This window comes from Carcharhinus amblyrhynchos, chromosome 13 (genome assembly GCF_965287045.1).
Source record: "Carcharhinus amblyrhynchos chromosome 13, sCarAmb.v2.hapA, whole genome shotgun sequence".
Lineage (NCBI taxonomy): Eukaryota > Metazoa > Chordata > Chondrichthyes > Carcharhiniformes > Carcharhinidae > Carcharhinus > Carcharhinus amblyrhynchos.
The window spans coordinates 25,482,304-25,509,001 of record NC_137336.1 but is presented as its reverse complement, the minus strand read 5'-3'; the positions used below and the strand labels follow the sequence as shown (position 1 = coordinate 25,509,001).

Genomic DNA, 26,698 nt, shown 5'->3' with positions numbered 1-26,698 from the left:
GGCATTTTTATTGGGCTGCAATAAAAAAAGTTTTTAAAGTGGAAAGTTATTAACCAAATGACTTTTTAAAAAGCTTTTCATCACAAAAAGTCCTGAGAGGGGTCATTGCTTCTGTATAGTAGGCAAATGGACAAATAAATACAATGGTGTAGCATGACAGGCTATGGGGAGCTGCTTGGGGGAAAATCATGGTGCAGTGGGAGGGCATAAGGGGGCCATGGAGGGTGTGGGGGAATACTTCAACGTGGGAGGCATGAGATGCTATTGGGATTCATTAGGGGGTATATGTTGGTATGGAGCATGAGGAACCCCATAATGGTTGTTTCGGACATATTTGGCATAGGAGACACGAGGAGGACGTTTTGCATGTATCCCAAATGTGGAAGATGAAATCATCTGGGCTCACTTGCCTTAATGGTCTCATCAATGAGAACCTCACCGGCGAGGATCAAGAATGGTCTCCAGCACCAGGGACTGGAGGTGATGGCCTTGCTGGTGGGACTGGAGGCCATTGAGGCCCTCAGGGTGATTGAGGGTAAGGTGACTGTGCCAGCCTTGGCTCCTGACAATGCTAGTCTGGGATTCTGGCTCTGCCTACCAGGCACCCTGGCACTGCCCATTGGGCACTGGGTAGTACTCAGGGCAGGGCCTAATGGAGGAGGAGGGGACCTAAGGACAGGAGGCAGGGTGTGGGGAGCTGTGCATTCTGCAATTGGTGATCGCTGGAGTAGCCAATGACCGGGGAGGGAGGCGGGTGTGAACAAGGGCAATCTATGGCTGAGGGGGTGAACAGGGACGGTGATGAAGCGGGGACAGTTATCAGCCTGAGAGGAAATCAGGAGGGCGTGTTCAGAGGAGCCACAATCGGGGGAGGCATTTGGGGGTATGGGGAGGTGATGTCCGGTGGGATGGGGGGTAGTGACAATCTTCCAATGCACTCTATACTACATTGGGCGATCAGGCGCATATGCAATAGTGCTCTCCTAGCAGTCAGCAGCCGGCTCCCTGGTGTGACTAGACTCCGTCCACTTTCCCTACTGAACAGAATCACACTTCCCCATTTTTTTTTACTAAGTACCGTAAGATAGTGTTTGGGAGCTTGTCCAAAACATGGGTGCAATTCTTTCCCGTTTTCGCACATGTTCAGAATTTGTTTGGCAAGATTACCCCCTATAGGTTCGGGCACTTTTCTCTACAAAATAGAAAGCTAAGGGGTAAATTAATAGCAATGTTTTAAATTATAATGGGATTTGTTAGTATACATGTAGAGAAGTTGTTTCCATTTATTGAATGCAATTAAGGGGAGGTTAGGTTAGTGCATGCGGGAGAAAGGATTTTAAGGATGCGCTGATATGATTAGATGAATGCTTAAGCATAAATACTGACATATACTGGTTGGGCCAAATAGCTTGTTTATATGTGTAAATCAGTAACACAGTTTCAAACTTTACTCAGTGTAATTAACTTCCAGGACAAGCAAAACAAAAAAGTAATACTGAACCAACCTGATCTACCTGCATAGTCTACTGGCCATAGCCTAATAGAAAGTTCTGCACCAAACACCCTTACTGTTTCTAGATGCACAGGACTGTTGAAGGGCTATCCAGGAATTTTAGTGTCATAAAACAAAAGATTTGTGAAAGAATATTAGGGCAAGCAAACTATTTACAAAACTATGAATAATCGCAAACATACATTTTACGAAGAGTGGCCATGTCATAAGAGGCTGAGAGGTCCAATACCTAAATTCTCTGAATACAATTCAGTCATCAATGATTTTCTCACAGGCGAAGAATGCGAGGAATTTGCAAGTCAGCATTCAAAGGGGATTTCATTGTTGCGATGATGGGAATTTGGAATCTTCAGTTACTGATTGTTAAATCGCAGTGGGTTGTGTTTAATTTTTACTTTTGGAATTTAGTCCACGATTAATGAAAACACCCGTCAGTTCTACAGACAATGCGATATTTACAGTGTTTGATGATTTACACTGCTTTTGAGTCAAAGCAACAAGTCAATTCTTCATTCCCATCTGGTGCTTTATAGCTCATGTGTAGCATCTGTATATGGAACTGCTTACTGAAAGGACAATTACCTCCATGCACAAGAAATACATATAAAGCTATTTGAATAAAATATGGATTTCTTACTTTGTGCAACTGCAAAGTTTGCACCGTAGTGATCCCTCGGTTTGATTAATGAGGATAGAATCATAGAATCCTACAGTGCGAAAGGAGGCCATTCAGCTCATTGAGCCTGCACCGACCACAATCCCACCCAGGCCCTCTCCCCATAATACCGTAGCATTTACCCTAGCTACTCCCCCTCACACTATGGGGCAATTTAACATAGCCAATCCACCTAACCTGCACATCTTTGGACTGTGGGAGGAAACCGGAGCACCTGGAGGAAACCCACACAGACAGGGGCAGAGGTGCAAATTCCACACAGACAGTGACCCAAGCCGGGAATTGAATACGGGTCGCTGGTGCTGTGAGGCAGCTGTGGTAACCACTGTTCCACCATGCCGCCTTTGTCAGACTTACGATAACAACAGAAATCCAGAGGGTACAAGATTTGTCGATGGTAACACGACAGAGCAAGCTAAAATGAATTGAGTGCGAAGAAGCTTGTGTGGAACATAAAGAGGATCATTGTTTGATGGGGCCATATACTCCTACGAGTTCTATATAACACTCATAAAGCTAAAATTTTCACTTTAGAATACTGGAGCTTCCTGGAATACTTCAAATATCTGTTCACGATTCGGCATTAATTATACAAAATAGCTAAAGACCAGCAAGTGCTCCAACAGAAAATCTCAGACATGGTGACAACTACATTGATTTGATCTTATTTATTATTGTCACGTGTATCAGTGTATAGTGAAAAGTATTGTTTCTTACGCGCTATACAGACAAAGCATACTGTACATAGAGAAGAAGAGAGGAGAATGTAGTGTTACTAGGGTGTAGGAATGTAGTGTTGCTCGGGTGTAGAGAAAGATCAACTTAATGCAAGGTAGGTCCATTCAAAACTGTGATGGCAGCAGGGAAGAAGCTGATTTTGTGTTGGTCGGTATCTGTCCTTTTGTATCTTTTTCCTCACCGAAGTAGGTGGAAGAGAGTATGTCTGGGGTGCATGGGGTCCTTGATTATATGGCTGTTTTCTGAGGCAGTGGGAAGCGTAGACAGTGTCAATTGATAGAAGGCTAGTTTGAGTGATGCACTGGGCTCCATTCACGATCCTTTTTAGTTTCTTGTGGTCTTGGACAGAGCAGGAGCCACACCAAGCTGAGATACAACCAGAAAGAATGCTTTCTATTGTGCATCTGTAGAAGCTGATGAGCAGACATGCCAAATTTCCTTAGTCTCCTAACAAAGTAGAAGTGGGTTTTCTTAACTATAGTGGCTGCATGGAGGGACCAGGATAGGTTGTTGGTGATCTGGACACCTAAACACTTGCAGGTCTATTCCGTCCCATTGACGTAGACAGGAGCATGCCCTCCACTGCTTCCTGAAGTTGATGACTATTTCCTTCATTTTGTTGACATTGAGAGAGAGATTACTGTCATCGCACCAGCTCACCAAATTCTCTATTTCTTTCCTGTACTGTGTCACGTCATTGTTTGAGATCCAACCCACTATGGTGGTGTTCTCAGCCATCTTGAAAATCAAATTGGAGGGAAATTTGGCCATACAGGCAAAGATATATAAGGGGCTGAGGATATAGCGTTGTGGGACATCTGTGTTTAGGATGATCGTGGAGAAGGTGCTGTTGCCCATCCTTACTGACTGTGATCTGTGGGTTAGGAAATCCAGCGTCCAGTTGCAGAGGGAGGAGCTGAGCCCCAGGCCACGAAATTTGAAGATGAGTCTTGTAGGAATAATGGTGTTAAAAGCTGAGCTGTCGTCTATGAATAGGAGTCTGACATAGGGTTCTCTGTTATCTAGGTGCTCCAGGGTTGAGTGTAGAGCCAAGGAGATGGCATTTACTATGAACCTGTTGCTGCAATAGGCGAATTGTAATGGATCCAATCAGTCTGGCAGTACTGGGGAACTCATCCGCCCAAAATCAATTAGAACCACTGTCAAGACAATGGATCATTGTTCTAATTATTGACGGACATTTGGACTTTTAAATAAGGCAGATGTTTCTAAAAAAGGACATACAAGCAAAAGATGGCTGAGAATGTAAATTCTGAAAATATAATTCAGCAATTGTCTGGAAGGTTCCTGTGTGGATGATACTCAGTCCTGAAAGACCATGGAATGTTGCACCTTGTGGGTGTTGAGGAATCTCAAACATTGACATGTCAAAGGAAGAGATGCGATGCAAAAACTGAACTATCATGTCCTCTGGAGATAACGGAGGTTGATTATCATCTCAGCAGAAATCATCTTCAGAAGAGTTCAGAAGAATGAGAGGGAGGAATCTCACACAAACCTATAAAATTCCAACAGAAGGATGCAAGAAAGATGTTCTGGACGTTGGGGTATCCAGAACCAGGGGTCACAGTCTAAGGATACAGGGTAGACCATTTAGAAAAGAGATGAGGTGAAATTTCTCCAATCAGAGAATGATGGAATTCATTAAAACAGAAAGTAGCTGAGGCCAGAGCATTGTATGTTTTCAAGAAGCAGTTAGATATAGCACTTGGGCTAAAGAAATCAAAGGATATGGGAGGAAGGCAGAAAAACAATGATCAAGGCACATCGTCATGACTGGAATGAAGGACAAGGGTTTCTTCTGTTCGCCAGAGGGATTCACCCGTAAGCTGACTGCTTTTACTCTGTCCACTGGCTTTACTCTGTTTATGGGCACCAAGTGCAAGGAGCTCTGAAACTAATCAAGAATAGGTTTTTAAAACATAAAAAGGAAGTCTTCATGTTAGGCTATGGAGCAGCGTTCTGAGTGTGACTCATAAGAACGTGTAATGTACCTGAAAATCTCTCAAGGCAGTTAAGAAAAGACAGGCAGACAAATATGCCAGGGCCCGAAACTTTCAGCTAAGTGACTATGAGCGCGATCTTACGACCTTGTCCCACCTGAATTTCGGACAGGCAAGGTGCTAAGATCGGGAGAGAGGCAAAAATAAATGAGAAACACACCCATTTTCTTGCCTTTCCTGATCAGCTTGGTCCTGTTTTGCCAGCGAAATTGGCTTCATGCCCAGAAAAGGCACAAAGACAATTGAAATATTAATGATATGTTTAGCACCTTGGCAATGCCCACCAAGTACCATAACTCTTCTGGGGCAGTGGTGAGGGGGTGAGGTGAGTGGGGGTGGAGCCTGTAAGCTGGAGCTATGATGGGGGTGAAGGGACGGGGTGTGTATGGGAACGCTGCAGGGGTGAGAGGGAAGGGAGGAACTCTGCCAGGGTGGGAGGGAAGAGGGGAACTCTGCAAAATTGGACAGTTTATGGTCGGTAACTATAAAAGAACCATCAACCATAGATGTATTGATGGAATTTCCTCAGCACATGGAATCACCAACCCTTCCTTCTCGATTTGAGAATATCATTGCTCTGCATCCAAAAGGGTCCTGGAGGCTTACATGATGGAAACTTTGACCAGTGATGCGACAGCACTGCACCAACCCCATATGGGGAAGCATCACAGGTCAAAACAAGCTTTTTCTTTAGGTTGAAATGGGCCAGTAAGTTGGATGATGATCACTGAGAAAAAGCCTCTGCCTGCAAAGTTGCTCAAGACCATCTGTGATATTTTCACAGCAGGGTCAGCATGGAAGCTAAATAGGATTAAATTTTCCGTAATAATTGACTAATCTCAGCTCTGTGATTGATGCCTCCCTGATGGTCTTTACTTTATCCTCTACTGTATATAATCTCTTACCGTTGACTCAACAGCTTAAGTAAGTTATTTCAGCCCTCTGGAAAATGCATTTCTCTCGTTTCAAGCAGATTCCTGCTCTGGAAAATCACTGCAGGACTTCTAGGTCGGCCAGGTGTTCCTGTTCTGAAGCCCCTGTGATAAAGAAGCCATCTAAGTACACTGCTACCTTAGATAGCCGTTGAAGGACGTCCACCATAACCCTCTAGAAGGTGGCACACACTGACATGATCCCAAAATGCAAACGGGTATAGTCCCTGGTGTGTGTTGATTGTCAGATATTTCTGAGAGGACTCACTCAATTCAAACTGGACATTGGCATGGCTCATATCCAGCTTGGAGAATGTCTTGCCATCTGTTAACTTGGTGTACAGATCTTTGATCCGGGGTACGAGGTACCTATCAGCTTTGGAGACCCAATTAATCATATGTTTATAGTACCTGCAAAGACAAACTGATCTATCGGGTTTAAGAACAGGGAGCACAAGCGCAGCCCATTTTGTACGTTGAACCCAAGCTTTTGAGACATCATAGTTCAGTTTCCACTTTCTCCAGCATGGAGTAAGGAATTGGCCTGGCTCAAAAGTATCTCAGTATAGCTGTGGGGGTCAATGTAGATCTTGGACTTGGCTGCTTCTATTTTCCCCAGGCTCTCCTGAAATACTCAAGGGTATTTACTGATAATCTCATACAGTCCTCCCATAGCTAGCCTGAAGATTTCCAGCCAGCCTCTCCCCATAATGTTAGGTCCGTGCTCCAGTACAACAATGAGTAGGAGACAAGCTGATTGCTGTCTATAACTCAGCGGTACCTTTTATTTGTAAAGTTTCTCCTATGTAGGTGGTTAGCCTGGTCTTCATATCTTCCAACCTCAGGAGTTGGGTGTCCAATTGGAGGTGCTTATAAGAGCCTGTGCTCTGAAAACAGAAACTGCAGCTCCCATGTCCACCTCCATCTTCAAGGGATGGCCATTTACGAGTAATTCCACTATTATCAGGCAATGTCCATTGTTACAAAATGATACAGTTATAGTGTGCCTGACCCTCAAAAGGGGGAATACCTGCATGGTATGCTCAGGTAACAGCCTCGGCTTCCTTTGTAGGCAGTACATGTTTTGCCTATTCCTGAAACATTGCTGTGGCAGTATCTTTTGACAGCGCTTGCACTAATCCATCCAATGGCAACTATACCTTTCTAGAATATGTTAATTAATACCCTTAATGTCGGCAGTGTTGTTCCTCAATTGTCTGGAGGTGACATTAGGGCTCTTATATCATATGGGACCCTTTAATTTCTGTCTGACACAAGCACTCTCCATTGAGGACTGGTTGCATGAGGTCCTCCATAACAGATATTGCAGATTCCCCTTGTCGCACCTGAGTGGCTTTTTCCGCATTCCCAAGTGACAAGTGATCTCAGTGGCTTTTCCAAATTGGGTTCTGCTAACAGCTTCTTTTGAATGGTTAGGTCATTTGTGCCACATACCAATTTGTCCTGTAACATTTCATAAAGAGGCAGTCCAAATTAGCAGTGTTCGGCTAATTTCTGCAAACTAGCCAAGAGCTCAGTGACGGGTTCTCCAGTCATGTTGATGCGATATGGTTGGAGAAGTACCAGCGGCTTCAAGTCATTATAGTTTTTTTATCAGGTCATTAAAGGTTTTTGAGTTAAGGGCATCCAGATAGCTCAAACTTCTTATTACACTGTAAGTCATGAATGTAGCCCAATCCTTCACCCAAACCAGCCTCCCATCCATTGACTCTGTCTACATTTCCCACTGCCTTGGAAAAGCAGCCAGCATAATTAAGGACCCTGGACATTCTGTTTTCCACCTTCTTCCGTCGGAAAAAACATATAGAAGTCTGAGATCACATACCACCCTACTAAAGAATAGCTTCTTCCCTGCTGCCATTAGACCTTTGAATGGACTTACCTTGCATTATGTTGATCTTTCCCTACACCCTAGCTATGACTGTAACACTACATTCTGCACTCTCTCATTTCCTTCTCTATGAATGGTATGCTTTATCTGTATAGCACACAAGACACAATACTTTTCACTGTATGTTAATACATATGACAATAATAATAAAACAAATCAAATCAAAGTCAATGCCTTGCACCTTGTTAGCAATATTACTTTATGCTTTTCACCTCCTTCAAAGTTGTTAGCAAGGAGGAAAAAAACGCATGTGCTCAATGTATTGGGTCCAGTATTCCCCATTGGTGTCACAGTGCTTGAGTTTTCCAAAAAGGGCATAATGTTTTTTTCTTACTGGAGAAATTCTTAATGTTCAGAGGTTATCTGAAGATAAAGATGGAGGAAGAAGATCATTTCCTCCTCGTTGCCAATGTAGTAAAACAGTTTCATGCCAGTTTCATAAGAACATAAGAAATAGGAGCAGGAGTAGGCCATCTAGCCCTTCGAGCCTGCCCTGCCATTCAATAAGATCATGGCTGATCTGTTGTGGCTCAGTTCCACATTCCTGCCCTCTCCCCATAACCCTTAATCCCCTCTCTTATCAAAAACCCATCAACCCGCGTCTTAAAAATATTTAGCGAGGTAGCCTCCACCACTTCAACGGGCAGAGAATTCCAGAGATTCACCACCCTTTGAGTGAAGAAGTTCCTCCTCAACTCCGTTCTAAACCGTCCCCCTTTATCTTGAGGCTGTGCCCCCTAGTCCTACTGCCCTTTCTGAGCGGGAAGAGTCTCTCCACCTCTATCCTATCCATCCCATTCATCATCTTATATGTCTCAATGAGATCTCCCCTCATTCTTCTAAACTCTAACGAGTACAAGCCTAGTTTATTCAGCCTCTCCTCATAGCTCAACCCCCTCAACTCCGGTATCAGCCTAGTAAACCTCCTCTGCACTCCCTCCAAGGCCAAAATATCCTTGCGTAAGTACGGCGCCCAAAACTGCACACAGTACTCCAGCTGCGGCCTCACCAATGCCCTATACAGCAGCAGCAAGACCTCCCTACTTTTATATTCAATCCCCCTCGCTATGAAGGCCAGCATCCCATTTGCCTTCCTGACCACCTGCTGCACCTGCAGGCTGGGTTTTTGCGACTCATGCACAAGGACCCCATGGTCCCTCTGCACCATCGCCTGCTGCAGTTTTTCGCCCCGTAAGTAATAATCCTTCCTACCATTATTCCTACCAAAGTGGACCACCTCGCACTTGCCAACATTAAACTCCATTTGCCATTTCCTGGCCCATTCGCCCAGCCTATCTAGATCCTTCTGTAGGCTCTCCACACCCTCCGCACAATTTGCCGTTCCACCAATCTTGGTGTCATCAGCAAATTTCGACACCCTACACTCGGTTCCCTCCTCCAGCTCATCTATATAAATGGTAAATAGCTGAGGCCCCAGCACCGACCCCTGGGGCACTCCACTGGTCACCATCCGCCAATCCGAATAGCACCCATTGACCCCCACTCTCTGCCTCCTATTTGACAACCTCCATCAGCAATACCCTTTCTTGCGAGCCGTGGCTTACACTCAGGTAGCGTTCACCATGGGTAGATCTATCAATGAATCCCCGTGGCCTTTGTGGCCATCATAACAATGGGTTAAAGGTCAAAGGCAACCATAGTCTCTGTGTGCTAGCCTGGTGTCCTAGTTCCCTGTGCTGGTGTGGGCTGGGAAGGTCACAGCTGAAGAACATTTACTAGCCATCCCTGCCACATGTACCAAACAAAGAATTCTCCCTCCCTCTGATTGCTGGAAGCAAGTCTTAAGTTAATAAATTCACGGTCGGAAACAGAAGAACTCCTTTCAGCTAATCTGCAGAACTAAGAATCTCCAAACCAACTGCACAACTGCCAATGTCAGTGCTACAAGGATCACCAGAAGCAGAGGTAAAAGTTTTAAATGATCTATATTTGTCTGATTGGGTATTATAAATATGGATTTAAGTGAGTTTAGTGTTTTTGTGTAAGAAAGGAAAAAACTCTAGTTAGAATCATGTTAAACACAGTTGTTAGCATGTATGGGGGTTTATGCTTTCATTTTAAAATGTGTCCTATTGTGCCTAGAGAGTTTATAGCATGGAAGGCAAACAGGAGCTTGGAGAAAGACTGAGCTGTTGCTTAGCAACCAGGGGTCACTTTCTATGTCAGGTTTTTTTTTTAGCTTGCCTTTAAACTGACCCATTAGCAGGGGTTTAGCAGCTCGAAAGAGTGAATCTCTGTCAAAAGCGGGGCGATCGAGTAATGGATAAGGAAGCAAGTCCAGAGGAGCTAAAGTTAGTTCTACAAACCAGGGGGTGAAAAAGTGAAATTCCAAGGAGTTTGTAGTCAAAGGAACAAGAGGAGCTGGGATTAGAACAAGACACTGCTTGTTGAAGTTAAAGTCAGAGCTGTAAAATGCAGATCTCATGAAGTTAGCTGATGAAAAGCAAGACTTGAATAAATCCTAAAGGTTGGTGATATCTCATTGCATCCTGCTAAGTAAATGTTGAAACACTTGGTGGCTGGATCCCTGACAGATTGTGTGAAAGTTTGGTAGCTCATGGCTATTCAAGATAAGGGAGAGTTGGAAATTCTAAAGTGGATCTCTTAGAGATCAACAAGGTCACCTATGTGCTGATCCACAAGAGATGGGTGAGATCATAAATGAATATTTCTCATCAGTATTCACTGTTAAAAAAACATGGGAACTTGGGCAAATACATTGTGATGTCTTGAGGAGTGTACATATAACAGAGAAGGAGGTGCTGGTAGTCTTACAGTGCATTAAGATAGATAAATCCCCGGGACCTGATAAAGTGCATCCCAGGACATTGTGGGAGGCTAGGGAGGAAATTATGGGTCCCCGAGCAGAGATATTTGAATCATTGACAGACACAGGTGAGGTGTCTGAAGATTGGAGAGTGGCAAATGTTGTGCCTTTGTTTAAGAAGGGCTGCAGGGAAAAGCTGGGGAACTACAGGCTGGTGAGCCTCACATCTGTAGTGGGTAAGTTGTTAGAAAGTATTTTGAGAGAGGGGATTAAGGGTTATGGGGAGAGGGCGGGAATGTGGAACTGAGCCACGACAGATCAGCCATGATCTTATTGAATGGCGGGGCAGGCTCGAAGGGCTAGATGGCCTACTCCTGCTCCTATTTCTTATGTTCTTATGTTATTATGAGAGACAGGATCTACAGGCATTTAGAGATGCAAGGACTGATTAGGCACAGTCAGCATAATTTTTTCCCTGTTGCTCTGCAATTGTGATTTAAACAGTACTGAACCAAATCTTTTCTATTCACAGAATCACTACAGGAGGCCATTCGGCCCATCGAGCCTGCACTGGCAACAATCCTACCCAAGGCTTCTTCCCATAACCCCACATATTTACCCTGCTAATTTATCCTGACACTAAGGGGAAATTTAGCATGGCTAATCAACCTAACCTGCACATCTTAGAAACTCTGGGAGAAAACTGGAGCACCTGGAAAAAACCTCAAGCGGACACCAGGAGAATATGCAATCTCCACATAGACAGTCACCCAAGGCTGGGATTGAACCCAGGTCCCTGGCGCCGTGAGATAACAGCCCTAGCCACTGTGCTACCATGCTGTCCATATTCTACAAGGCATTACAACAAGTTCAGCTCAGGAAGTCTGTCATGGTTAACTCAGGGCCACCTTTCCTGATTTACAAGTCTTATTTCTTCATTAACTTAGATCAGAAAACGTGATAAATCCAGTTGCAACTAAATATGATTTTTGAGTCAAAATAAAACAGATTATTCAGAATCAGGAAACACAGGATTTAATCAAGTTTAATTAGCACAGAAATTATGGACAGAACAAATAAAATAAGTTACATGGTACTTACAGAACTGAGAGTCATTTGGTCCAGCTGGCAGTGTTTTTGTTCCTCCTTCCACTTCATAAACCTTCTTTTGCCTTGCTTCATCTAGCCTTATCAACAATCCTTCCAGAGGAACATAAGGAGATATGGACATTGGATCATTGGACTTGGGAGCAGGGCAGGCAATTCAGGCCTTCGAGCCTGTTCCGCCATTCAATAAGGTCATGGCTGGTCTGGCTGTGTCTCAACTCCACTTTCCTGTCTTACCCCCAAAATCATTGACTATTGTATCCGACAAAAATCTGTCTAACTCTGTCTTGGATATTCAATGACCCAGACTCCATTGTTCTCCGAAAAAGAGAAAGAGAAACAAATGACTGAGATAAAAAAAAAATTCTTCTCACGTATGTCTTAAAAGGGAGAACTCTTATTATTAAACTGTGCCCCCTGGTTCTAATCTCTCCCATGAATAGAAACATCCTCCCTGTATTTATACTGATAATCCCATCAGGGTCTTATATGTCTCCCTAAAATCCCCTCTCATTCTTCTGAAATGTAATTGGCATATGGTCAACATGTTCAACCTTTCTTTTTAAGATAAGCCCTTCATCCCAGGTCCGCTCGGGCAGGATTTTCCGGTTTCGGGGCAAGTAGGGGCCGGAAAATCCCACCCATTGTTCACAATTCTTCAGAGGGAGAAGGAAATGGCTGTGATGTCAGTACTTGTGTGTCCTACGCTATATCAATTGTTTTTCTCCACAGGATCTCCTTGTTTCCTTGAATAAGTACACAATTTTTCTTTTTATCTTTTGCTGCCTTGTTAGCTGCACAGCATCGACTGTGTTCAATTCTTTGTTGATGGCAGAAAATCTGATAAAGTCTCTTCTAGGATTCCTACAACAATGTAATACTTGAATTAATTCATCTTTTCAGGGCCTCAAATTTGCAATTCTCGGCTACTAGCTGATATAAATTGTTAATGATAGAATCTATGCTCTCTCCCATGTCTACTGATCTTCACTCTTTTTATAATGGTGTTCCTTCTAAGATCTTTATAGCGTTTTTGTACATTGTCGTCTTTTTGTTTATGCCCTGCCTATCCATTGCATCATCTGCACCCAAAGAGAGAAAATGCTGGAAAATCTCAACAGTCTGGTAGCATCTGTAAGGAGAGAAAAGAGCTAACCTTTCGAGTCCCGACGACCCTTTGTCAAAGCTAAAAGGCATTGAAAGTGGGAGATATTTACATTGCAGGGGGAGGGAATGAAAAATGAGTCATAGGCACAGAAACCAGGGGAAAAGGCTGCTAATGGCTGTCCACAGAGAGAATAAAGGGTGTGAATGGCCAAACTGCAGAGAAGATAAAATGAGAGGGTAAGCTGTGACAGATGAAGATGTTAGGGGACTGGGGGGAAATGGATGGGGCAGAGGTAAAATTTAGTAAAGGAGAAGCAAAGGGGAGAAAGGGTAAGGGAAGAGAAGATAAAGTGGGGAAACGGGGGGGAAGAAAAATGAAGAAAGACAATAAAGAAATAAACGGTAGAGAACAGTAAAGAATAAAATAGAATGAAAAGAAAGGGGTTGAGGTTGGGCAAATCATCTGAAGTTGTTGAATTCTATGTTGAGGTCGGAAGGCTGCAAAGTGCCCATCCAGAAGATGAGATGCTGTTCCTCCAGTTTACGTTGAGCTTCACTGGAACATTGCAGCAGGCCAATGGGAGACATGCCGGCATGGGAGCAGGATTGTGTGTTAAAATAGCAAGCAACTAGAAGGTCAGGGTCCTGATTGTGCACAGACTGAAGGTGTTCAGCAAAGTGATCACCCAGTCTACACTTGGCTTCTCCAATATAGAGGAGGCCACATTGAGAGCAGTGAATGCAACACACCAAATTGAAAGATGTGCAAGTGAAAAACGGCTTAACCTGGAAAGAGTGTTTTGGACCTTGGATGGTGAGCACAGAAGAGGTAAAGGGACAGGTGTTACACCTGCAATTTTATGGGAAGGTGCCATGAGTGATGGGAGAGGTATTGGGTATAGTGGAGGAGTGGGCTGTGTTATCCAGGAGGAAACGGTCTCTACAGAATGCTGACAGAGGGAGTGAAGGGAAGATGTGTTTAGTGTTGGCATCACGCTGGAGTTGGTGAAAATGGCAGAGGATTAGCCTTGTATTCAGAGGCTGGTGCGGTAAAACGTGAGAACAAGGTGGACTCTATCCTTGGTCTGGGAGAGAGGGGAGGGGGTGAGGGTCATGGCGCAGGAGCTGGACCGCATGCTGTTGAGGGCCCTGTCCTTAACTGTAGATGGGAATCTGTGGTTGAGGAAAAAGGAGCACCTATTAGAAGCACCACTTTGAAAAGTGGCATCATTGGAACGAATGCAACAGAGGCAAAGGAGCTGAGAGAAAGAGGTGGAGTCCTTACAGGATGTGGGTGCGATAAGCTGTAGTCCAGATAGCTGTGGGAGTCAGTGGGCTTGTAATAGTGGATAGTCTATTGCTGGAAATGGAGACAGAAAGGTCAAGGAACGGAAGGGAAATGTCTGAGATGGAGCACTTGAAGGTGATGGAGGGGTTGAAGCTAGAAGCAAAGTTGATGAATTTTTCGAGGTCTGGATGACAGCATGAAGCGGCACTAAAATAGTCATCGATGTACTGGTAAAGGAGTCGTGGGACGGGACCTGGGTAGGCCTGGAACAAGGAATGTTTCACATACCCCATGAAAAGACAAGCATAGCTATGACCCATGCAGGTGCTGATTGCTACTCCTTTGATTTGGGGATCATCTGTACTACTGCCTATGGCATAGTGAAAGGTACTGACATGATCCTTGCCAATCTGCTCTGCTAGTCCCAAGGATGCTCTGTACTTGGTCAACCTACCATACCAGTTCTGCCACTTCTTGGCTTGATCCAGGCTTTCCATATGGCCAAGGCACTTAGGTAAAGGTAAGATTTTCTCCATTGGTTTTCTTTATTCTAGTTTTTCATCAAGTTCTGGTGGTGCCTTTTCCTCACTGTCCTTGTCTTACTGCGCTGCTTCCTCCAGTCACTGTGCTCCCTAGTGCTTTTTTCATCGTGTTGTCCACTGCCACCAACTCTTCTCATTGTTGTGAGTCTTCGATGAACCTTTCATCGTCTCGATTGACTGGAACTACTGGAGGCTGGACTGTTTTTCAACTTTAGTTTTTATACAGCATTTAACCAGCAGTGTACAGTACAGGACTTAGCATGAGGCTCTTCCCAGCACACTCTGATGCCCTGTAACCTTATATCACTGATGATGTAGACTGCCAATTTATATATATTACATTATTAACCCTTTATACAAATTATCCTGACTCTCCTTAAGTGCATCTATACTACATGCCTCAACTGCTCCATGTGGTAACAAGTTCCACAAAACCTGGTCTTCAATGAGTCAGGGTTTGAGCTGGTTCCATTTACCCACTCTCTGGGTAAAAATGTTTCCAGTGAATTTCACAATGGATTTTTTGGTGATTATTATAGAGTTTTGGGTTCTATGAAATTTGATGTAACTCCTGTCACAAATGATTCCACTCCATATTTTCCTGGGACCCATTCTGTCATTAACTGACAACAGTTGGGTATAGTGTTCGATACAAAGATTGACAGCTAATTAATCAATCTATTGTGAGCTTTCCATTCACTTACTGCTCCATCCACTACCCAACACCTCTCATGTAGCTGCATTGAGTAAAGGTGTGTCACTCCAGCTCTTAAACTGGTGCTGAATCTCTGATTCACCGTTGTGCTTGCTGTGGCATACTCCAGTTAGAAAAGCAGGAAAATTTGGAACGAGTTAACAACAGCTAGATTCACATTGTATGTTTTCAGTCTCACCATTGAATGAATATATTGGCTAACATGTAATGACCAGGACTGTGTCACACAGGGAATGAGCAAAGGATTAATCCTTTCTTAATAGGGCTGAAAGGGTATGGACACTTACCAAGAACATAGGCAGCCACGTAGTTTGAGATTTGTCCTATACCGATAAGAAAATTAATCAGGCAGAATATTTGCCAGTTTGGCGAGAATATTTGAAGCATGTTAAACCCAGTCTGTACAGCCATGGTCCCAAACAGAATTGCCTTTCTACCAAACCTGCAAAGCAAAATCAACCAATGTTTCAAATACTGACAGTTTTGTACACTTACTGACAGATATGCACATTAATTATTTCATGTTGTTAGTGTACACATGCTGCACAGAAAATCACATGCATTTATACATACATATATACACTAGGGTACAAGCTAGATTCCCATGTAAGCTGTCAAACACAAATGCTGGCTATTAATGCTTATATTTACATTGAAACTATACTGGGACAGAAAAGCAAAAAATGGAACCAACGTGGCATAATTTTGAGGATGCACTGCAAACAAAGCCAGAAATTAACTTGGTATCAAGATATTCAGGGTTTTTGTACCTCTGGGATTCTAAAATGTATTGATCAAGGAGGAGTAACCTCAACCTCCTCCAAAAAAAAGCCATTGGCATAAAATTGAGTGCGACTGGTCACTTTGTCACAAACTCCCTCAATTCTATCTCTCAAAGAAACCCAGTGTAGAGTTAGTGGACGTTTGGTGAGATTAGGTCTACCTATTTATTAACAATGGAGGTGGGGCCCCACCTTTAGTCCCAGACCAGATTTCCAGCTTGTGTGCAGAAGAAAAGGATTTCAAATTAAAAACTATACTTCCCTTACATTAGGTATCACTCAGAACATGTATGTGCTTGAGGAACCAGGCATCCCTGTCTCCTCCCAACACCTTGCCATTCCATGGTCAGTTACTTGACATCTTACTTTCTGGCCACTTTGGTGATCTGGGCTGTCCTAGATTAACACCAATAGCATCAGCATAGACCATTATTTTGATAATATAGGAATCGATAATATAGGAATTATAGGATAATATAGGAATTTTGGCCTTGGAGGGAGTGCAGAGGAGGTTTACTAGGCTGATACCGGAGTTGAGGGGGTTGAGCTATGAGGAGAGGCTGAATAAACTAGGCTTGTACTTGTTAGAGTTTAGAAGAATGAGGGGAGACCTCATTGAGACATATAAGATGATGAATGGGATGGATAGGATAGAGGTGGAGAGACTCCTCCTGCTCAGAAAGGACAGTAGGACTAGGGGGCACAGCCTCAAGATAAAGGGGGGGGCGGTTTAGAACGGAGTTAAGGAGGAACTTCTTCACTCAAAGGGTGGTGAATCTCTGGAATTCTCTGCCCGTTGAAGTGGTGGAGGCTGCCTCGCTAAATATTTTTAAGACGCGGGTTGATGGGTTTTTGATAAGCGAGGGGATTAAGGGTTATGGGGAGAGGGCGGGAAAGTGGAACTGAGCCACGACAGATCAGCCATGATCTTATTGAATGGCGGGGCAGGCTCGAAGGGCTAGATGGCCTACTCCTGCTCCTATTTCTTATGTTCTTATGCACACTGCCATACAAATGTTGACAGAGTCAGCGATGGAGGCTTTGGGTCGGTACTTCTTGGCACTTAAAGTAGTCCTCACTAATTTTCAGTGTTTATTAAGGGTTTTCTTTAGCCAAATGTGTTGAGCGGATTGTCTCACTCAGCCTCACTGTGATCTCCTCACCATTATAAATGGGCCCATCCAATTTAGGTAATTCCATGAGGCATTGAGGAATATCTGACTGGACACAGCAAAGATTATGGACTGGGACAATGTCCTGGTTGTAATGCTGACGATCTCCATCAGTGGACCTCCAAACTAAATTGTTTCAATACAGCTGTGGCATTATGAATGAAATGGATGATGTTAATGCTGCACCAAGAGCGTTGAGTGCAGAGACATGTTGGATAGGATCCACATAGACAAATCCTACACAGATTGGATCATTCAAAGTTAATAAGTCACATGGTCCAGATGGAATGCATCTTAAGGTAAAAGTAAAGTTTATTTATTTATTAGTGTCACAAGTAAGACTTGCATCAACACTGCAATGAAGTTACTGCTATATTCCCCTAGTCGCCACAGTCCGATGTCTGTTCGAGTTAATGCACCTAACAGGCACATCTTTCACACTGTGGGAGGGAACTGAAGCACCCAGAGGAAATCTATGCAGATATGAGAGAACGTGCAAACTTCTCACAGACAGGGATCTAACCCACTGGCGCTGTGAGGCAGCAGTGGAGAGGAGGCTCTGACAATTTCTCATTTTTTCCTGTACTTAGGAATAGTTCTGCAAGAATGAAGGATTAATAATGTTATACCCATTAGCAATAAGACAGATGGTAAAACTTTGTAACTACAGGCCAACCATCTAATGAGTGGGAAAATTTGTTAAAGACTATTTTTTATATTCCATTATAGACGTCGGGACCTTTGAACCCTTCAGCTGAGACGGGCAGACAAATCAGCTGCTGGCCTGCTAGGGGATTCGGAGGAGAACTTGCTTGTGTATAATTAGGTTTAATATAGGTTTACTAGGATGTTGCCTGGTATGGTGGGGAGGTCCTATGAGGAGAGACTGAGGGATCTAGGGTTGTTTTCGTTGGAAAGAAGGCGGCTAAGAGGGGATCTTATTGAAACATATAAGATGATTAGAGGTTTAGATAGGGTGGATAGTGATAGCCTTTTTCCTCGGATGGAGAAAGCTAGCACGAGGGGGCATGGCTTTAAATTAAGGGGGGGTAGCTACAGGACGGATGTCAGGGGTAGGTTCTTTACCCAGCGGGTGGTGAGGGATTGGAATGCCCTGCCTGCTGCAGTTGTAAATGCGTCTAGTTTGGGGGCGTTTAAGAGATCTCTGGATAGGTTTATGGACGAAAAGGGATTGGTATAGGCTAGTGGGTCATTGTTTTTGTAACTGGTCGGCGCAACATCGTGGGCCGAAGGGCCTGTTCTGCGCTGTAATGTTCTATGTTCTATGTTCTATGTTCTAATTAATGAGCTTCCATGTGTGGAATCTGCCATGCGTTCTGTTATTTTGGTTGGCAGGTCAGGCCCTACCAGAGCCACCCACCACCGCACATAGTCACAAACTGGGAGAATTTTGAGCTATATTTCATCCAAACCCACTCACCCTGCCTGCCCCGATTCTGGGTGTGGGCAAGGCTCACAGAACATCATTCTCTGTTGTCCTGGAGTGGGATTGTATGAGCCTTGGGCGGACATGCCAGTAAAATTCTGCCCAGTGTGTCAGAGATATGGGGCAGAATTTACTGGATGGCAATGTTTCCTGCCCTGTGACAGGAAAATGAGAGATTTAATATTTTGTCTTTTGTAATATCGTTGTCACGTTCTCCTGGACTGGAAAACAAGCTTGTGGGATGTCACTGCTTTAATTGGATCAGAGCAGAAAGACAGTAAAATGGAACAACAATGAGAAGGTGTGAAAGCTGTTAGTTTGACACAGTGATGAACAAAGGAAGCTAGGAGCACTTGAATAAAAATTTATAAATGGCAGCAACTGAAGTGGTTCGAAGTTGGCTGTTGTATTTCAAAGGGGAACATATATAAACTGGAAGATTATAAATAGATGAGGAAAGATAGGGAAAATACACGTTTAAAATATAGCAGCCATGAAGTTTTTTTCAAAAAAGGGATTGATCAGTTCTGGAAAGACGGAACTTCGAAAGGATTGTTGGAAACATTAGAGGAGAAGATTAAAGAGGAAGAATAGATTTGAAAAAAACATTGAAGACCATGTGTACGTGTGTTAGTGTGTGTGTATGTTTGTGTGTGTGAGTGTGTATGTGTGTGTGTATGTATGTGTATGTGTGTGTGTTTGTGTATATATGTTTGTGTGCGTGTGTGTATGGATGTGTGTTTGTGTATGTGCGTGTGTGAGTGTGTGTGCATGTGTGTGTACGTGTTTGTGTGTGTGTGAGCATATGTGTGTGTCTACATGTGTTTGTGTGTGTGTGAGCATGCATGTGTGTGTGTGTGTGTGTCTGTGTCTGTAGTAGCTTCTCAAACAAAACCTCGTGGAAGCTGGTGAGATCTCAAAGACCTTGTGGTAGCTTAGGGTACTCAGAACTTGGACATGGTCAGACCTGGAGAAACAGTTTGCGGTCACTGTCAGAGAACATCCAAAGAGGAGCAGGGCATTGTGTGGTAGAGTTACTGGAATTTTATAGATTAGAAAATCTATAAGAACAATAAGTCATCAGTAAGAGGATTTACGTCTGAGTTATTTAAGCCAAGAGCTGTTTGGAAAGGTTTAGAAGCGCTATTAACTGTGTTGAGGTGTTCTTGTGATTCAAGTGTACTTTTTATTTCTTTATTTTAATAGATGTTCAACTTAATAATCACAATTGGTCTGAGAATTACTTCCTGATTTCAGAAAATCTCCTCATAATACACAAATTGTAGAACTATTTTAGCAGCTGTTTCAAGCTTCCCTTTGCAAATTGGGCAGCTTAGTACTTACTATCTGCTGTGACGTAACATATGCCATCCAAAGAGTTAGATCACAGCTACCCTCAGTAATTTAATGCTGGGGGGAGGGGATTGATAATTAGGTGGAGATGGGACCTCTACCATTCAGTGAGAGGGAAAAACCATCTCAGAGCTGCTGGCAACAGTTGATTTTTAAAAAAATAACAGAGATAAATAAATAAAGGAAATAACTCACCCATCTGACAACACTCCAGAAATAAAGGAACCAACCAGCACTCCCAGGAAATATATTGACATAGAAAACGGCGTTCTCCATTCATTGTCACACACCAAATTCCACTAAAATGCAAAAAGAAATGAAAAGTTCCAAACACATGTAGTTGGGAAAATTTATAGGTAAGCAATTTTACTACATTGGATCTAAGAATATGCTAGCCGCATCACAGGAATGGATGGAAACCGGATATTAGAGAAGCCTATGGTGAATTTGTGGAACTAGCTGCCCCATAGCCCGATGGAGTCTGAATCATTGAATGGTTTCAAGAAGGAGGTAGATATATTTCAAATAAAAAAGAATAAGTGTAAATGCGGACAGGTGGGAAGTGGATTTGAGTCCAGAGAGAGATCAGCCATGATCTTACTGAATGGCAGAGCAGGCTCAAAGGGCTGAACTTCTGCTCCTAATTCCTGTGTTCCTATTCAGCCAAATACAGCCAAACTCAGTGGCACCAATCTGTACCTCACAAAATTGGGGGCCAAAGTCCAGGAACCCTTGGTGTGGACCTTGGCACCTGAAATGACAAAGGCGCACCTTACCATATTGACCCTGCTAATTCTTTCTCACTTGCATTTGAGAACTTGTGCCAAAATCCAGAGATCTGCCCCATGCAACAGTGGGACACAGGAGGCCGAGAAAGATGCAATTGCTGAAGGCGTGAAGTTAACTTTCTGCAGTTGATGCATTATTTCAGCATGTTAGTGCCAAGGTCAATACACTTTCTCATAGTGATCACTGCTTTTCAAAAAATAGCACTCCGAGTTCATCAGCACCACTGTTTGAAAAATGAAGTGAAATACATTTTTTTTATATTCGTTCATGTAATGATATCCAAAGGTAGGGGAGCCTAAAACTAGTGGGCATAGGTTTAAGGTGAGAGGGGAGAGATATAAAAGTGTCCAGAGAGGCAATTTTTTCACACAGAGGGTGGTGAGTGTCTGGAACAAGCTGCCAGAGGAAATAGTAGACGCGGGTACAATTTTATTTTTTAAAAAGCATTTAGATAGTTACATGGGTACAATGGGTATAGAGAGATATGGGCCAAATGCGGGTAATTGGGATTAGCTTAGGGGTTATAAAAAAATACGGGTGCTAAGTCTCTACATTCACACTTCAGCACCTCATTCCTTTTCTGTCATTGTTATCAATCTGATTGCTTACCCTCCCCCTTAAGAATGTCCTGCGACCACTCAAAGGCGATTGTGTGTAACACAGCTTTTGGAGCACTGCTCCTTCATCAGGTGAATGGACTCCACTCACTTGAGGAAGGAGCAACATTCCAAGAGCTTGTGACACCAAGTAAACCTGTTGGATTTTAACCTGGTGTTGTGAGACACCTTACTGAGAGTTATTTGTCATTGTACTGCAAACCTTTTATAACAAAGGCTAACACACAATTTGATTTCTGAATTACTGCCTGTACCTGTCGATTAACTTTTGGTGATGAACGTACAAGAACACCCAGGTTTCTCTGAGTGCAAACATTTCCCAGTACCTCAACATTCATTAAAAACGCTATTTTAAGGTTTTCCAACCAAAATTAATGCCTTCACACTTTGCTATATTGTTTTGCATTTGGCATAGCCTTGCCCACGCAACAAACCTGGCTGTATCCCTCTAAAGACTCTTTGCATCCTTATAGAATCGAATCCCTACAGTGCAGAAGGAGGCCATTTGGCCCATCAAGTCTGCACTGAACACAATCCCGCTCAAACCCTACTCCTGTTAATCTCCCGGACACTATGGTCTATTTAGCATGGCCAATCAACCTAACTTGCACATTTTTAGTCAACATCTTTTCGCAAAGGTAGAGAAGCCTAAAACTAAGGGTATAGGTTTAAGGTGAGAGGGGCGAGATACAAAAGGGTCCAGAGGGACAATTTTTTTCACATAGAGGGTAGTGAGTGTCTGGAACAAGCTGAGAGATAGTAGAAATGGATACAATCTTGTCTTTGAAAAAGCATTTAGACAGTTGTATGGGTAAGATGGGTATAGAGGGATATGGGCTAAACGCCGGCAACTGGGACCAGGTTAGTGATTTAAAAAATGGGTGGCATGGACAAGGGTCTGTTTCTGTGCTGTAAACCTCTATGATCCTATGATCTCAGGAGAGTGAGAGGAAACCAGAACACCCAGAGGAAACCCACACAGACACGGAGAGAAAGTGCAAATTCCACAGTCAGTGACCAAAGGACAGAATTGAACCCGGGTCCCTGGTGTTGTGAGGCAGCAGTGCTAATCACTGTGCCACCGTGCTACCAAAAAAAAATCCTCCTTTCGAGACAGGTCAGGCAAGAGCAGGTAGAAGAGTCAGGTATTTTTCTACCTGACTTTATGCATCAGCAAACTTGGATCTGTTACACACTATCACCTTTGAGTGGTTGCAGGACATTCTTAAAGGGGAGGGTAAGCAATCAGATTGATAACAATGACATAGGTCAGAAAACGGATGAGGTCCTGAAGTGTGAATGTTGAGATTTAGGCAGAAGGCTAAAGTGCAGGACCTTGAGAGTAGTAATTTCTGGACCACTGCCAATGCCATGTGCTGGTGAGAATAGGAATGGGAAGATTAGGCAGATGAATATGTGGCTTGAGAGCTGGTGCGGGGGCAGGGATTTAGATTTTTGGATCATTGGAATCTCTTCTGGGGCAGGGGTGATGGTGGGGGGGAGGTATTTAAACTAGTTTGGCAGGGGTTGGGACCCAAAGCAGTGGGGAAACAGACAAGAAGGTTGAGGACAGCTCAGAAGTTAAAGAAAGTGCATTAATTAGTAAAGGCAGTGTCAGTAATCCTAATACTAGACAGGTCAGGCAAGAGCAGGCAGAGACCTCTGGAAGTTTATATTAAACTGAATTTATTTCAATGCAAGAGGCCTTGTGGGAAGGCAGATGCATTCAGAGCATGGATGGGTACATGGGACTGGGATATTGTAGCTATTACTGAAACATGGCTAAGGAAGGGACAGGACTGGCAGCTCAATGTTCTAGTGTGCAGGTGCTATAGGAAAGATGGAACAGGAGGTTAAAGAAGAGGGTGAGTTGCACTTTTGATTAGGGAGAACATCACGGCCGTACTGGGAGGGGATATATCCAAGGGTTCGCCCATTGAGCCTATATGGGTGGAACTGAGAAATAAAAAGGTGGAGATCACTTTGATAGGGTTGTATTATAGGGCCCCAAATAGTCAGTAGGAAATTGAGGAGCAAATATGGAAAGAGATTACAGATAGCTCCAAGAGAAATAGGTTGGTAATAGTAAGGGATTTTAACTTTCCCAACATTGACTGGGACAGCCATCGTATTGGGGACTTGGATGAAGAAACATTTGTTGCATGCATTCAGGAGGAATTTCTCATTCAGTACGTGGATGGCCCAACTAGAAAGAGGGCAAAACCTAACCACCTCTTGGGAAATAAGAAAAAGCAGGTGACAGAAGTGTTAGTGAGGGATCACTTTGAGACCAGTGAACATAACTCCATTAGTTTTAAGATAGCTATGGAAAATGACAGGCCTGGCCCAAAAGATAAAATTCTAAATTGGGGCAAGGCCAGTTTTGATGGCATTAGATAGGAACTTTCAAAAGTTGATTGGGAGAGTCTGTTGACAGGCAAAGGGATATCTGGTAAAGTGGCAGGCTTTCAAAATGTGTTAACCAGGGTTCAGGGTAAGCGCATTCCTCTTACAGTGAAGGGCAAGGCTGATAGAAGTAGGGAACCCTGGATGGCTCAGAATATTGAGACCCTGCTCAAGAAGAAGAAGGAGGCACCTGACATGCACAGGCAGTTGGGATGAAGTGGATTCCTTGAAGAGTATAGAGGGTATTGGAGAAGAGTTAAGAGAAAAATCAGGAGGGCAAAAGGGGGACACGAGATTGCTTTGGCAGTTAAGACAAAGGAGAATCCAAGGAGCTTCTACAAATACACAAAAGGCAAAAGAGTAACTAAGCAGAGAATGGGGCCACTTAAGGATCAACAAGGTCATCTATGTTCAGATCCACAAAAGATGGTTGAGATCCTAAATGAATATTTCTCATCAGTATTTCCTGTTGAAAAAGGCATAGATGCTAAGGAACTTGGGGAAATAAATAGTGATGTCTTAGGGAGTGTATAAATTCCAGAGAAGGAGTTGCTGGAAGTCTTAAAGCACAACAAGGTAGATAAATCCCCAGAACCTGATGAAGTATATCCCAGGACGATGTGGGAGGCTAGGGAGAAAATTGCGGATCCCCTAGCAGAGATATTTGAATCATCGACAGATACAGGTGAGACGCCTGAAGATTGGAAGGTGGCAATTATTGTGCCTTTGTTTAAGAAGGGTTGCAGGGAAAAGCCTGGGAACAACAAGGCCAGTGAGCCTCTCATCTGTACTGCGTTAGTTGTTAAAAGGTACTCTGAGAGACAGGACCTACAGGCATTTAGAGATGGAAAGACTGATAAGAGATAGTCAGCATGGCTTTGTGAATGAAAAATCATGTCTCACGAATTTGGTTGAGTTTTTTGAAGAGGTAACCAAGAAGGTAGGCATTGTCTGCATGGACTTTAGCAAGGTACCACATGGTAGGTTTTCGCACAAGGTTTAATGTCATGGGATCCAGGGTGAGATGGCCAATTATTTATTTCACCAAGTTCCCTAACATCCATGATTTTCTCAACAGTAAATACTGATGAGAAGTATTCATTTAGAATCTCATCCATCTCTTGTGGACCCACACATAGATGACCGTGTTGATCCTTAAGGCACCCTACTCTCTCCCTTGTTACTCTTTTGCCCTTTATGTATTTGTAGAAGCTCTTTGGATTCTCCTTTGCCTTATCTGCCAAAACAATTTTGTGTCCTGCTTTTACTCTCCTGATTTCTCTCTAAACTCTACTCTTACACCCCCTATACTCTTCAAGAGATTCACTTGATCCCAGCTGCCTATACATGTCATATGTCTCTTTCTTCTTCTTGGCCAGGGCCTCAATATCCTGAGTCATCCAGGGTTCCCGACTTCTGCCAGCCTTGCCCTTCACTGAACAGGAATGTGTTTACCCTGAACCCTGGTTAACTTCTGAAAGCATGTCACTTACCAGACGTCCCTTTGCCTTCACACGGACTCCCCCAATTAACTTTTGAAAGCTCCTGTCTGATACCATCAAAATTGGTCTGTTCCCAATTCAGAATTTTAACTTTTGGGACAGACCTATCATTCTCCATAGCTATCTTAGAACTAATAGAATTATGGTCACTGGTTTCAAAGTGATCCCTCACTAACACTTCTGTCACCTGCCCTTCCTTATTTCCCAAGAGGAGGTCAAGTTTTGCCCCCTTTCTAGTCAAGCCATTCACGTACTGAATGAGAAATTCCTCCTGAATACACTGAACAAATTTCTCTCCATTCAACCCTCTAATACTATGGCTATCCCAGTCAATGTTGGGAAAATTAAAATCTCCGACAATTATCACCCTATTTTTCTTGGAGCTATCTGTAATCTGCTTAATATTTGCTTCTCAATTTCCCGCCAACTATCTGGGGGCCTATAGTACAACCCTATCAAAGTGATTTCCCCCTTCTTATTTCTCAGTTCTACCCCTACAGACTCAGTGGCCGAACCCTCGCGTATATCCCCTCTCAGTATGGCCGTGATGCTTTCCCTAATCAAAAGTGCAACTCCCCCTCCTCTCTTACCTCCTGTTCTATCTTTCCTATAGCACCTGGACCTGGAACATTGAGCTGCCAGTCCTGTCCCTCCCTTAGCCATGTTTCAGTAATTGCTATAATATCCCAGTCCCACGACCCATCAATGCCCTGAGTTTATCTGCCTTGCCCATCAGGCCTCTTGCATTGAAATAAATGCAGTTTAATTTGGACTTCTCTTGCTCTCTGTCTTGCTTTTGCCTGATCTGTCTGGTACTAAGATTACTGACACTTCCATTACTAATTAATGTGCTCTCTTTTATTTCTGAGCTGTCCTCAAACTTCTGTAGTGTCTCCCTACTGCTTTGGATCCCACTCCCTGCCAAACTAGTTATAAACCCTCCCGAGTGGCTCTAGCAAATCTCCCTGCCAGGATGTTAGTCCTCCTCTTGAACAGATCAGCCCTTCCCCAGAAAAGATCCCAATGATCCAAAAATCTAAATCCCTGTCCCCTGCACCAACTCTCAAGCCAGGCATTCATCTCCCTAATCCTCCTATTTCTACTCTCACTAGCACCTGGCACCAGTAGTAGTCCTGAAATTTCTACTTTTGAGGTCCTGCACATTAGCCTTCTCTATATTCACATTTCAGGACCTCATCCCTTTTCCTACCTATGTCACTGATACAATGACCTCTGACTGCTCACCCTCCCCATTAAGAATCTCCTACAATCGCTCAGAGACGTCCTT

General features: G+C 43.5%; 1 protein-coding gene across 2 annotated transcripts in view; it reads right to left on the bottom strand.

The window, feature by feature from the left end:
• LOC145351780 (organic cation/carnitine transporter 2-like) overlaps nucleotides 1-26,698 on the bottom strand; it is a 72,024-nt gene that overhangs the window by 32,336 nt on the left and 12,990 nt on the right. For both annotated transcript variants that reach the window (XM_080201404.1, XM_080201405.1), the window contains exons 2-3: nucleotides 20,292-20,395; nucleotides 15,630-15,784 (exon numbers count right to left, since the gene is read on the bottom strand). In XM_080201404.1, the coding sequence (XP_080057530.1) occupies nucleotides 15,630-15,784; nucleotides 20,292-20,395 (259 nt within the window). The remainder of the gene's footprint in view (nucleotides 1-15,629; nucleotides 15,785-20,291; nucleotides 20,396-26,698) is intronic.